The following is a 14,418-nucleotide window of genomic DNA, read 5'->3' as shown; positions in this document are numbered from 1 at the left end:
TTCTGTAAGCGTGACCATGATTTGACAAGACATCAGGAGCAACTTTTGACTTTATGTTGAGATGTCAGACTACTTTTTGAATTTTATTGCTTGAGACCAAAATTATTTGCGGACAGGAGAGAGTAGTACTTTTTGACTTTTTCTTCAGATGTCATACTACTTTTTTACTTTTTTTGTTTGAGGCCAAATTATTTACCTCGTACGGACAGGAGGCACTAAATATTTTTTTTTTGTATTTGCTACTCGATGCCGCAAATCAACGGACGCTGTCGATTTTTATTGACGTCGAGTAGAATTTATTTTTTTCCACCGTTGACCACATTGTGATCAACGGACGCTGTCGATCAAAATATTTTCTTTAAAGTGAGATGGCTTAATTTAATTGGAAAACAATATTTTTAAAATAAAATCGCAAATCTTGATTGCGGCGATAGTTTTTCCACTGTCAACACCATCTACCCAACATATCCAATGGTTGTCATTGGATAAAAAAGACTAACGGCCATGCACTAATTTTTTTCTTAACTAAACTAATCAAAGTTATAGTCAATGCAGTACTACAATTATTTGTTTGCCGACAATAACTATTCTGCCGCATCTTCACGGACAACCTCAACATTTTTCTCCTTTATATATTCACTTGAGAAAACCCACTTCCTTCGCTTTCTTTCTCTTTCTGGTGTGATCCTCATCATCTTCTTCATCGTTTTCACAAATTTTTCTTAGCTTTTTCCCTTTCTGGTGGTTCTCATCTTATATTTCTCCTAAATTTTCGAGAATAGCTGATCGATTAAGACGATGATTCAGGAAAGCAACATTACAATTTGAGGGGTGAATCGGAAAGAAATTTTGTAAAGAAACGACATATCACTGACCAGGTTAGTTTATTTAATAATTTTGTTAATAATATTTTTATTATATTTGCAGTTATGTTAAGTTCTAAATATTATGCTGCTTTACATTTATTTAATTTTGGAATGAGATATTTATTTATAGTTTGCAGTAGTCCTTTATTTATGGTTTGCAGTAATCTTTTATTTATGATTTATTTATGGTTTGCCTACAAGTCTTTTAGGTGAATTAATAATGAATATTAATAGTAAGATATACTATTAAATGATTATTTATTGATATTAAAGATCAGATGAATAAAAAGTTATAGTTTTTAAGATTTAATAGTCGTTGGTAGGTGAATTAATATTTACATTTAAGATTATTTAATAGTCAGATGATAAGGTTAGTTTTTTATGGTTATTAAAGAAGTTTTTTAAAGATTATTTATTGACGGATTTTAGAATTAATTTTATAGATGCAGTAGTCTTTTAGGCGAATGATGAATAAAAGGTAAATACTGGTAGATGTTAAATAGTAAATAGTAAGTGATAAGTGATAAACGATAAATGTTAAATAGTAAATTTTAGAATATTTTTAATACCATACCAATTATTTTAATCCTAAACTCTAATTATGCCTAATTTATTATTATTTAAGTTTATATAGTAATTATTACATTCTATAAATATTGTATTATTTATCATTATTGATTGCAATAATAATATTATAAAATTTAAAAATATGACTTAAGTAAGTTTTATTAGTAATTTAATAGCATACTCGATTATCATGTTAATTTATAAATTTCTCATTATTCTAATATCATATTTTAATTTTTTGATAATTTTGGTTTATAATAGAATTTTAGTAATATGATTTAAGAATTTTAATTTAAAAAGTATTACATTGTAATTTGAAAATTAGTATTTCATGTAAAACGTAAAATTCTAATTACACCTATTTAAGGGTTACGTAAAAACGGCAGGAAAAAACTTGATCGCGCTGCCTTTGTTAAATATTAAATAACTTATTAAAAATTACATATGAAATAAAAGGTAGGAAGAATGCTTCGCAAAAAAAATAAATTAGAATGAGCCGCGACACTTATTAAAAATTACATATGAAATAATAAATAACTTATTAAAAAATTACATATGAAATTATAAAAAGGTAGGAAGAATGCTTCGAAAAATAATAATAAAAAGGTAGGAAGAATACTTAGGAAAAAAAAAAAAGAAAAAAGAACATAGGACAAAAGCTTCGCCGCTCATCAATTGAGCGGCGAAGCAATTGATCGACATTCCTTCGCCGCCCATGTGATGAGCGGCGAAGCAATTGCAAAATTCATGAGCGGCCAAGATGCTTTTTTTTTACAAAAACTGACCCAAAATACATGAAACTAAAATAAATGAAAACTAAAAGTGTTTTTATCAGTAGACTCAACTCTCAATTGCGGCGACCCCTTTCTCAGCACTCCACCCGGACTACCCCCAATTTTGTGAACTTATTCAAAATTGACAATATACTAAGAAATTTGCCCCCAAAATAAGGGGAAAAAAAAACAAAAGGTTGATTTGATGCTCGTGCTTTTGAAATAAAAAACCTTGACTGGCCTAATCTACTGGTAATCCACCGTCAGATTCCCAACTCTAATAAGGTAGTGAATAATAAACAAAGGTAGTCCAACCAGCTAATAACCATTAAATAGCGGTATCTCAACATGCAACTTCCATACCTTACAGGAACTAGGATCAAGATTTGACGTATAAAACAAAGAAGCAGTAAAAGCAAGCAAATGAAAACCGAAATGCACCATGTAGCTGGATTTGCAAGTCCTTTCTGAAAGAAGGTAAAATAGTGCAAGATAAGCGGTGTGCAATAGTACAGTATTACTACCTATACTAGTACTATATATATATATATATAAAGGGCTGCAGGGAGAGATGGGGTCTGGGTAAACATTTTCTATCACTTTATATATTTTCAATTTTATTCTCATGAATTGAAAATCATTTATAATTATTTACATAAATTGCTAAAATAACTGTCTATAACTATTTTTAACCATAACTCATCTAAACCCATGTTGAAAAAATGACTGACTCTAAGTATTATGACTACTAAAGTAGCCTTTCTTTGATAAAAAAAAAAAAGAAGTTAAACTACCACAATTTGCTTTAGTAATGAAAATTTTATATAAAATTGATTCGCAATTTTAAAATGAATGAAGTGCATTTTTGAGAAAATTACGTTGAATGAAATATGACTTTGCTATTCATAGTCCATACTCCACATCCAAATTCAAGATTCATTTACAACCTCTAAACAAATGTCAATTTGGTCCCTAAATACAAAATATAATTAGAGAAAGTTTAGAAGACATATGGAATATTTTTTCACACCCTACACTCCCAGCCTCCTAAATTCCATTACTCATCATCATGAGCTCACCTCTATCTACACATTAAGGAATTTTAATTGTATTAATTGAAGGGACCTCGTCACCTAAAGCTTAACCTGGAACTAGAACTAATGCTTTAGTTAATCAAACTAACACCAAAATTGAACTGTTCGAATGGTTTTTTAAGTGTACTGGACTACTGCCTCTATCCTTTTTATTGAACTGAAATTTGGAATAATGCAACCCCCAACATCAAGGAAATCAAAGAAAGCTAATCAGGGCTCAGAAATTTTTTTTAAAAAATGTAGAAAACTAAAAGAAAATATATAGTATTGCTTGACTTATGAATATTATATAGTTCTAATCATTGCACTAAAACAAATGCGCTGAAAGGAAATCAAAATAGAAATATATACCGAATTTACAATATAATCCATGAACAGTAGGGAACTATTTGACAAAGCTACTTCTATCTCAAGGGAGCAAAATAAATAGACTTTTGGAAAGTTTCCCTCTGAATTCTCGTCTACTAAAAGGATTTATTATTTTACAGTTGTATCCCTAAACAATAACCTGCTATTTATTAATTAATATAGTTGAAAGACAGAGGATATTATATAGTTGAAAGAAACTTTTGATTGAACTTTTATCTGGTTTCAATATAGGAGAATCTGGTTCAAGGCTTCTCCAATTGAACTTCTATCTAGTTTTCTCCAATTATATAATTCTTACAACATTAATTTGGTGCAAAATGGTACGATTTTGGTGTAAACATAAATTTTTGTTAACTCATACATCTAATTCACGATCACACCAAAGATGTACAATTTTATGTTTAAAGTCCTAAGAATTACAATAATTGGACCAAACCAAACAAAATCAACTGAAGCAGGGTACGGCTATAATCGAGTCAAGTTGAATTCGAGTAGGATACTGGAGTTCGACTCGACTAACAAATAGAAGTATTTGAGTACGAGTTCAAGCTCATCGAGCACCTTTTTTTTTTTTTTGAAGCTAAATAAAACTCAAATCTTGTCTTCTATTCCATTTTGCGACATTTTTTTTATACATTACTAATTGTTGTGATGACCATATTTAGTTAGTGTAACATTTTTTATATTAGCACCTATTTATTGTTAATGACACGCCATCTATTTTTTACAAAAGAATATGAAGGAATAAGAGCGTCATTAATGAAACATTGGAGTAATCAGTAAACTTGCCTTACTTAGCTCCAAAGTTAAAAAGGTGCCCAATGATAACGGGCACTGAATCGGCCGAAAGCCTAAAATATTTTCAATAAATGAGGCGCCTAAGTCATCGCCTACTTAAATGATGGCCTCTTGATCTCGGTACATGCCCAAAGAAGTTTTGGGCTAATCTACCCAGAGCTTACACCATTATCCAAATAAACCCAACCTCTCCGTCAGAGTTTAAGAACTCAACACCCCGACGCCAAAATATCAAATTCATGTCCAACGCCCAACTGTGGGCCAAAACTTTCACCACCGGAATTTTTTCGTCAAAATTTTCGTTTAGAAATGCCTCTATTTCTATTTAGTTCTTTACATGTTTTGGCTAACAAATCATAAAACATGCTCATTGTAATACCTTCTTCGTTACTTTCTCTCATGGCGAAGGAAATAACTAGTCCCCAGCATTTTAGATCCCAAAGGGTTTCTATTATTGAGGTGAGTCCATTTATAAAAAGACCATTGAAAATTATAATATTTATAAACGATGGACACAAATATGAAATCTCTGAAATCAAAGAGATGGATAATTTTTTTAGTTTATCTCTATCGCTGAATCATATCATCGACTAGTATAAAATATTTTTTTTTATTGAGATTCCATTTATAACGTCAAATGCTCTTCTTTTTCTTGACATGACATTGTGGCGTGTTTGATAAAAAAAAAAAAAAAAGAAGAAGAAGACACAAGAATCGTTGCATCATATACTACTACTCCTTAATCAATGTTGTTAAATTCGGACCGAAAAGTGATTCCACTGAATTGCTGGGTCAAGGGTCAACTAGTCAAATCGATCGGATCGTTCTAAAAAATTCACTGACATCAGCATGATATTATAATTATTTTATATTTTTAGAAGGTTCAGAAATATTGAAATTAAGTTTTTGGTTATATTTGGCCAATCATGAAAAATGTTTTAAAAATATTAGACTTGCAATCAAATATAAGCCTAATAATTATATACAAAAATGCAAATTCATGGTTAAAATATGTCCATTCTCCAAAACTACTTGAAAAACTAAATTAAAACAAAATAATGCAAGTTGGAAACACTGATGCTAAATTAATGAGATCATAAGGATGAAAAACATATTGATTTAGAAATCATTTAGAAAAGCGAGTGATTTTGATATGTACACTAAATGGGTGACATTCTCTTATTCCTATTAATAAATAAAAATATTACAATTTAGGTAACTCAAATTATGTTTGTGGAAAAGAAGAAAGACAAGTTTGATAATCGGGTCAATCAGTTGAATTGGGTCCTGGTCTAACCAATTTTTTATAATTTTAACTGATTTTTTACTAAAATGATTCTATACTACAAATCAATTTGAAAAGAAGGTGAGTTCATGATCGGTTCAATAAAACCGATCGGTTCGGTCCAGGTATAATATTTTTTTTGTCAGCAACGATACATGTGTATAACCTATACTATCATAATCTAGGGGGGAGGAGGAGCCTAAGGAGGCTGTTGTAGGGGTTAGTGGGTATACAGACCCAACTAGACCAAAAAAGTGTTATGACACAACCCTTAAATTTTTTTCGCTGCTGGTGAGGGTTCAACCCTTACCAACAGCCCAAGTAGGACTTAATCCCTCCCTGGTGGCCACTGAGCCATTGGCCCAGTGGTTCGGTCCAGGTATAATAACACTGCTCTTAACAGGCTCGTCTTTCATTTCCTCCCGAAGAAAATGGGATTCACCTGAATCAAGAAAAAGGGATTCACCTGAAGACCACAGATGAGATCACGTGGGCACCCATTATTCCTCCTAAAAGGACGAAAACACCCTCCTCTTTCTCCAGCTCACACTTCAAAGTTCAAACAATGTGGGTTCGTTTGGATTCCTTGCTTTTGCTCCTGTTTTTGAAAAACTGTTTTTCACATTCCAAATGCTACAGTAAATGTGTATTTTCAAAACAATTCCAAAAACACCATATCCAAATATTATATAAAAAACAACTCCATATGTTTATTTCAATTTGTATATTTCAATTTGTATATTTCAATTATGTATATATATATATTAATATAAATTGAAATATACAAATTGAAAATTATATATTTATATATTATATAAATATTTATATACATTAATATTATACATAATATTGTATATTATACATAATATAATATAATGTACATAATATGCAATATTGTATACATAAATGTATAAATATTTATACATTATATTATAATATATACATTATTAATGTATAATATTATTATGTACATTATTGTGTATAATAATGTATAATAATGTTATGTATAATATATAATATACATAATATGTAATAATGTATAAATGTATAAGCTGGACTTGTTCTAGTGCAGAGATCAAATTCATATATGGCGATGTACGTAGCAGGTCCCAAACTTCTAGTATTGATTTTTGACGTTTTAAATGGTTTCTTATACATTTGCTTCTAGAAAATTTGGGCAATGCTCAAAACTCCATATTTTAAACTTTCGTGTCAGCCAGTAAAACATCTATACTCTACTCTAGTATTACAACAACAACAACAACAGTTTTAGCAAGACGAGAAGCATGCAGTCTGAATTTGTAGCAATTTTATTGTAAGAATCTGAGAGGTGGGAAAATAGAGCTGGAGATGCAGTTAGGAGTGGTGGACCTGTAGTTTGCAGAGCGCAGAGCGCAGAGGTGCATTGGATTCCCTGAGGGCTGAGGGGGGGCTTGTTTTGGTGCAGAAAATGGCCAAATCAAAATTCAAAACTAGTACTAGTACGTACCAAGTCGTGGTACGAGCAGTAATTTATTTAAGGCTAACAAGGCCCACACACACCCAGAGTTATCATTATTGATGTGCTGCTAATAATAATCTGCTATGCTACAAACAACACAACACAGGGGTTGAGTCGATCGAGTGCACTGGTGCGGTGCAAACTGCAAACCTGTCGGAGGGTGGTGCAGCATTTCTTGTCCCCATTCGAGTTTTTATATGTTCTGACCGCCGGCCCAGAAGGGAATAAATGTAAAACGAGGCGGAGGAACTAACAGGGAAGGAAGTCCAAGCCAGTTTAGCATTGTCGCTTACTTAATTGGTCTGGGTAAACCAAATCCAACTTGCCAGATCATTTCAGGATCCTCCTGGTTTTTCTTGATCCTCTTCCTTTTTTTTTAAATATATATATATGTTCAAATTATATTGATAAATATATATATTTTAAATTATTAATCCATTTATGTTCAGATTCGGATTGAAATACTTTATTCCGTATCTGATCCATTTTTTTTTTTACAAAAAGGATTCGGGTCGGATCCGAATCCGAAAAACGGAATTAAATCCCTACCCGTATCCAAAATACAGTTGACAGGCCTAATTGCATCCGGTGGAAGTTGAAAAGGCTAAAACAAAAACTCCTTTTCGAATGTGTAAGTTTTGAAGATGGCATGATTCTAACTCGAATAATTTTTCTCTACGCCATAGTACTACGCTGTTAACTTAGGCAGGGGCATTGAGGAGGCTGTAATTTACCATCTCGGACACTGCTGCTGTTCAATTTCACCCAATCCCGCTGGCTGCGGGGTTTATCAATAAACATTAATATATATTTGGCAAAAGATGTTATGGCATGTGGACATATTTGCTTCGCCTAATTTATTTATTTCGTTTTTAACCACTCCCAATTTTCCATAGATTCTGTCATGCAGAGCCACCACCAGCAGCAGCAGCAGCAGCCAAGGACCAAACTCTAAAAGCTGCTTCGCTGTCGTAAGGCTTTAAGCGCATCCCCACAAATGGTATCCCTTTCCGTACTGCATTTTGTGGTACTCCTACATGCTTACCAAAAAATAAAATAAAATTAATAATAATAATTTTATGGTACATACTTGTATAATAATGATATGTTAATAAGTAAAAGGGAGCAGCATACCAGGAGAGAACCTTTTCCCCTCCCAAAAGAAAAATATATTTTTATATATCCTTGGAGTTGCAATTTGTCCCCCTAATTTACACAGATCCGAAAAGTGGATGTGTTAGGTGGATCCCTACTTGTAACTTCTAAACAAACTTTCTTTAGGGGCTTTCTTTCTTGATGATTCTCTTAGCTAATTTACGTTAGGTAAATCAATGCTTTCACTTGTACTCAAAGGAAAAACGGGTACATGGATGCATGAAATGCATTTTCAGAAACAGAAGGGATCTCAATTCATTAGACTATAATTCCAACTTCTCATCACTTGTTTCTTCCTAAATTTAAGAAGGCAACAGATTAGCTTCTCATGCATTCAGAGGTACCCACGAAACATTAGAATTTGCAAACACGGGTCGTGTTCGTGTCCGATGTTCCTAATGAAGGTACCCAACTGGGAAAACCATAATACAAGCTAGTACTCTCCAGGTTGTGGTCCAGCATCAGGAAATTAAATCAGCATCCCAAAACCTTGTCTGCTTTGATCCGAGGTTTATCAACTACTGTTCCATCATTCCCAGCAAGTGCTCGATACTTGTCTTTCCTAGTAAAGGTCGTGCATTCATAAGAAAGAGTGGCAGCAATCAACCTCTGAATTTAGTTTGCTACTTCATGACTAGACTTTCCTCACTTGCATGTCAATTCAGCTGGCAACTTCTTCAGGAAAGTGACCTCGTAAGCAGGGCTTGGGTTCATGAAGAAATAAAATGGATCAATCCCTTTCCACCCTCCTGCTGTTGTTCCATGAAACATGCTCATGCGATTCTCCATAGCCACGGGCACTACTAATTCGTCGGTTAGTTCAGCGAAAAGGGCTGAAAATCGGAGAAGAAAGGGTTCGCGACAAGTAGTACCCTCTGGGCATATTGCTAGATCACCTTGTTGAAGTAATTTCTTTATCATGGATGCATCTGGAGCACGATCTCTGCTAAGTCTAACTGTCTTAATTGGATAAATGATTTCCGATAGTCTGGAGACGGAATATGTAACAGCTGGAATGGGGCGGCCAAGGGCGGTAGAGAGGAAAATGGGGTCGAGCAGGGTTCTGTGGGAGCAAATGAAGAGTACACCGGATCGGCGGCCAGAGGAGCTTTTGACAGGGGGTGGTGGATTGCCCTTAACTGTGACACGAACCCCAAGTGCCCAAAGTGCATAGTACACCATTGACATGGGAAGGAGTGATCCAGCTGCGATCCGAAGACAAGCGAGGGGGAAACCGATTGGGATCCAAAGGATGGTGAGAAGAGCTAAGAGGGGTGTTGGCTTCTGAACTAAGCGGCCATCATGGAACACTAGGGGCTTCGGGAGTTTGTCATTTGTGACGGCCTTCACATCAGGTTTCGGTGGAACAATGTAACCCTCCTGCATTCAGAAGACTTGTGGTCAAGAAACTTTGATGCTGAGGTAATACTTACAACACTAATTCTGTCAAGCTAAAGTAGTCAATTTTTTGACGATATTATGCAATTAATCTTGCAAGTAAATATTCTTCAGTATACTTAGATTCTTCATCCAGCACCATTCTTTATGAGGCACGCATGTAACGTTAACGTATATCACATGCCTTGCAACATTAGTTACAAGACACACAATGCTAATAAGAGAAAGGAATCTTCCTAGCGCTTTCGAGCATACTTAGTACAAATTTTTGATTGAGATAGGGATGTCGTTTGCTACATCCGTCTCACTCCGTAGTTAGACTTACGTTACCTGACTACCAGTTCTTTATAATATATAATCAAGGGTAAAATATGAAAAACAAAAAAAAACTTCTTGTGGTTGAAAGAGTATTGTTCAATTTAACCCCTCCTAATTTGAAAGCCTATACTATAATTCCCTGTGATTTTGACTAAATTAAAAATTGACTAAATTAAAAATTGGAAGGAAAGCATTCAATCTAATAATAGTTGTACGTGAAGTGTCAATTGCCCCTATTACACGTGAATGCTTTCCGTTCAATTTTTAATTTGGTCAAAATTGCAAGGAATTAAATTGTAATTTTTTAAAATTAGAGGGAATTAAATTGTACATTTGGCAAATCAAAGGAAGTTCATTTACATAAGGGCAATATTGATATTTTACATACAATCGTTAGATTGGATGCTTTCCATTCAATTTTTAATTTAGTTGAAACCACATGGAATTATATTATATGTTTCTAAATTAGAGGGAATTAAATTGAATATTTAACAAATCATAGAAGGTTTTTTTTGGTATTTTACTGTATAATCAATGACAAAATAAAAATGGACAAGATTTAACATCTTGAACAATGTTGAATTATTGGTTTAGTCCGTCTGTAATTTTTATTTTCTCTAGTTTATCACCTCCTTAGTGTTCAAATGTGTTTTAGTGTATGTAGGGTACAACAAATAGATAAGTGATTAGCCAAATATTGGATATGCAACATGTAATATTCAAACAGGAATATTTTTTTTGCTTTTTTTTCATATGCAACAAATACTATGCAGTAGTTCGCTAACCTTGCACAGTGTCATGAAAGGAATATCAGTTTGTCTGTCACCCAATCCAATCTCTGGCTGTTCATCACCAAATGCTTTCTTAAGAGAATCAGCTTTGTTCTTCCCAATAAGAACACCAGGCTTCTTAACAAAACCAGTTGCCCTGCCCTTGTAAGTACCAATCTCAGTACCCAAAACCAAGTCAGCTCCTAAGAAATCTTTCAAGAAAGCTTCCACCATAATCCTGGGATTGGCAGTGAGGACACAACGTTTTCTACAAGAAGAAAACACTCTCCATGACTCCGGATGAAGATCACTAGAGTAAAACTTTGGTAACACGGCGCGAGCAATCGATTCTATGTCACAAATTCTTGCTCCAGCAAATGTTGCAAAAATGATAACTTGAATTCCAGCAGATTCAGAAACAAAATAGTAAAGAAGACCAGCGATTGGTGCAGTCAAGACCAGGAAAAGAAGCCTTAGAATCCCTCCTGCTTCAAAAGCAATCAAAGCAAAGTAAGCAAAAGAATTTCGCCCTCTAAGCAAGGTTCCATCCATATCCGCCACCACCGTATCCCTCTCGCGACCGATGGACGCGCATTTATCGACAGTTGGGAAGGCAGTGATGGCCATTTTGGCTTGGAAAAGCTTTCTTTCTGTGGAAAAATTGAAGTATCCAAAAGCACCTGTTCCTTGAAGTTGAATTCGCTTGGGGCTTGGTTATATTTAAGATGATCAAGTTGGGAAAAAGACGAAATCAAAAGCACCAGATTAGTAGTTGGAGAAGGACAAAGCAAAAGTTTTTGGCTCCAAGAACAATGAAAAAGATTGGCGCTGCGTTTGGAGGAGAACTGGACATGTTGACGAATAGCTTGTGGCTACTTGCTGTTGAGGAATAGCTTGCGGCTACAAATTTGAATGAAATAATTATTGATTATCCCAATTATATTCTTCATAGTACAGATCGTCATTTTCGTGTCATTTGTGTAATTTTCTTTTTTGAAGGAACATTTGTGTATTGGATTCATTACGGTTTCTGCACGAAATGTGCATGGATATAATCTACCAAGCTCTTGCCCTAGGAAAAAAAAAAAAGTACGTCACCCGCATATAGTGACAATAATGCGTTATTGTCTAAAATAACAAGGTGGAGTAGTCCACAAAAAGTAGAATAAGAAAGAAAGAAATAGAAAATAAGAAGGTGAATGAAGTTGAAATTAGTGAAAGACTTTTTTTCTTCTTTTTTGGGTGGAATTTTAACCAAGTCAACTCATATTATTTCCTTAATTCGGCATTGCATCACAAAACTACAGCTGACAAAGAAGAGGAAAGAGAGATAAATTAGCTCACAAAGACAAGAGGAGAGGAAGATAAATATAATAAAAAAAAAATTTCCAATGGAATACATACATCTACGTTCATTGTCCCTGCATTTAGATTCTTTTCTAGACTTAACTTCATTTTTTGGAAAAAAATAATAATAATACATAAACGTTCTTTTAACGAGTGTCTGATTAGTAAAATCCTTTTAAAGCCTTGTTTGAAAATTTTTTTCCAAAAAATATTTTCATTTTCTGTAAACACATTTTTTAATTAATTTTTTAACTTATATATATCAAATCACTACAGTATATTTTTCTATAAAGACTCTGTAAAATAGCAATCGAAATATAAGAATTTTATTTAGGTTTCATATTTTAATGAGGACGAATTTCCCCAAGTCTAAAGTAGTTTAAGTTTCTTTATGCATGTTTGCCCCAAAAAAGGGGAAAAAACAAAACAAAGGTTGTTTGTCGCTTTTGCTTTGAAATAAAAAAGCCTTGATTCCAACTCGTAAATAAGGTAGTGAATAATAAACAAAGGAGCCACCAGCTAATAACCATTACAATAGGCGGTATCTCCACATGCAACTTCCTACCTGAAACGGGAACTAGGTGATAAGATTTGACGTATAAAACAAAACATCAATGAGCAGCAAAAGCGCAAATGAAACGAAATGCACCATACCATGTAGCTGGATTTGCAAGTCCTTTCTTCTTTTTTTTTTTTTTTTGGTCGACACAGAGGTGTTCGGATCAATCCTTACGGGGCCCGACTAACCCCCTGGGACCCGGGCCCGGCGTCCCAACCCGACCCTAGCACGTTAAGTGCGCGGAGAAATTTGCAAGTCCTTTCTGAAAGAAGGTAAAATAGTGCAAGATAAGCGGTGTGCAATAGTACCATTACTACCTATATTAGTAATATATATATATATATATATATATATATATATATATATATATATAAAGGGCTGCAGGGAGAGATGGGGTCTGGGTAAACATTTTCTATCACTTTATATATTTTCAATTTTATTCTCATGAATTGAAAATCATTTATAATTATTTACATAAATTGCTAAAATAACTGTCTATAACTATTTTTAACCATAACTCATCTAAACCCATGTTGAAAAAATGACTGACTCTAAGTATTATAACTACTAAAGTAGCCTTTCTTTGATTAAAAAAAAAAAGTTAAAATACCACAATTTGCTTTAATAATGAAAATCTTATATAAAATTGATTCGCAAAAATGAGTTTTTGAATTACACACCCCTCCTCGCTAGCATCGCATGTGCCTTTAGGGGAGGCTGGCTGTGTTATGCGTAGCCGTTGCCCCGTAACTTGATCTAAATTTTGCTTCTTAAACACATATTGCCATTTAATTAGATAAAGTCATGGAAGTCAGGTCAATGGCAGTCAAAGAATTAACTAGTAGAGAGATATTATCAAGTTTACTTTATTACATGCAGATAGCCAAAGTACGTAGTTGATATTGTACTTTGAAACTTTTTTAAATGTTGCTTATAACCTCTAATGTTGGTAATAAAATAAGTATTTATTAGTTATTATATTGCAAATATTAATATTATCTATAAATAATGTTCAAAAATCTCAATAGTGACTGAGTGTTAAGTAAAACTCAACTGTATAACATATTTAACTTTCTAATGTTAAAATGATTGATCGAAGTGCATTTTGAGAAAATTACGTTGAATGAAATATGACTTTGCTATTCATAGTCCATACTCCACAGTCCACGACCAAATTCAAGATTCATTTACAACCTCTAAACAAAATGTCAATTTGGTCCCTAAAAATATAATTAATTAGAGAAAGTTTAGAAGACATATTAAGGAATTTTAATTGTATTAATTGAAGGGACCTCGTCACCTAAAGCTTAATCTGGAACTAGATCTAATGCTTTAGTTAATCAAACTAACACCAAAATTGAACTGTTCGAATGGTTTTTGAAGCGTACTGGACTACTGGTTCTATCCTTTTTATTGAACTGAAATTTGGAATGCAACCCCCAACATCAAGGAAATCAAAGAAAGATAATCAGGGCTCAGAAAATAAGAAAAAAAATGTAGAAAACTAAAAGAAAATAGTAGTTTTGCTTGACTTATGAATATTATATAGTTCTAATCATTGCACTAAAACAAATGCGCTGAATGGAAATCAAATTAGAAATATATACCGAATTTACAA

General features: G+C 33.4%; 1 protein-coding gene across 1 annotated transcript; it reads right to left on the bottom strand.

Moving 5' to 3' along the window:
• Window positions 1-8,572: 8,572 nt before the first annotated feature.
• Window positions 8,573-11,861, bottom strand: LOC113753624 (glycerol-3-phosphate 2-O-acyltransferase 6-like). Its single transcript, XM_027297824.1, has 2 exons — window positions 10,910-11,861; window positions 8,573-9,788 (listed from the first exon to the last, which is right to left on the bottom strand). The coding sequence occupies exons 1-2, from the start codon at window positions 11,519-11,521 to the stop codon at window positions 9,054-9,056; spliced, it is 1,347 nt and encodes a 448-aa protein (XP_027153625.1). The 5' UTR covers window positions 11,522-11,861; the 3' UTR covers window positions 8,573-9,053.
• Between the last annotated feature and the right edge of the window lie 2,557 nt (window positions 11,862-14,418).

Source organism: Coffea eugenioides, chromosome 11, assembly GCF_003713205.1.
Source record: "Coffea eugenioides isolate CCC68of chromosome 11, Ceug_1.0, whole genome shotgun sequence".
In the NCBI taxonomy this organism is placed as follows: domain Eukaryota; kingdom Viridiplantae; phylum Streptophyta; class Magnoliopsida; order Gentianales; family Rubiaceae; genus Coffea; species Coffea eugenioides.
Note: the sequence above shows the minus strand (reverse complement) of the source record. Positions and strands in the feature narration are given on the sequence as shown.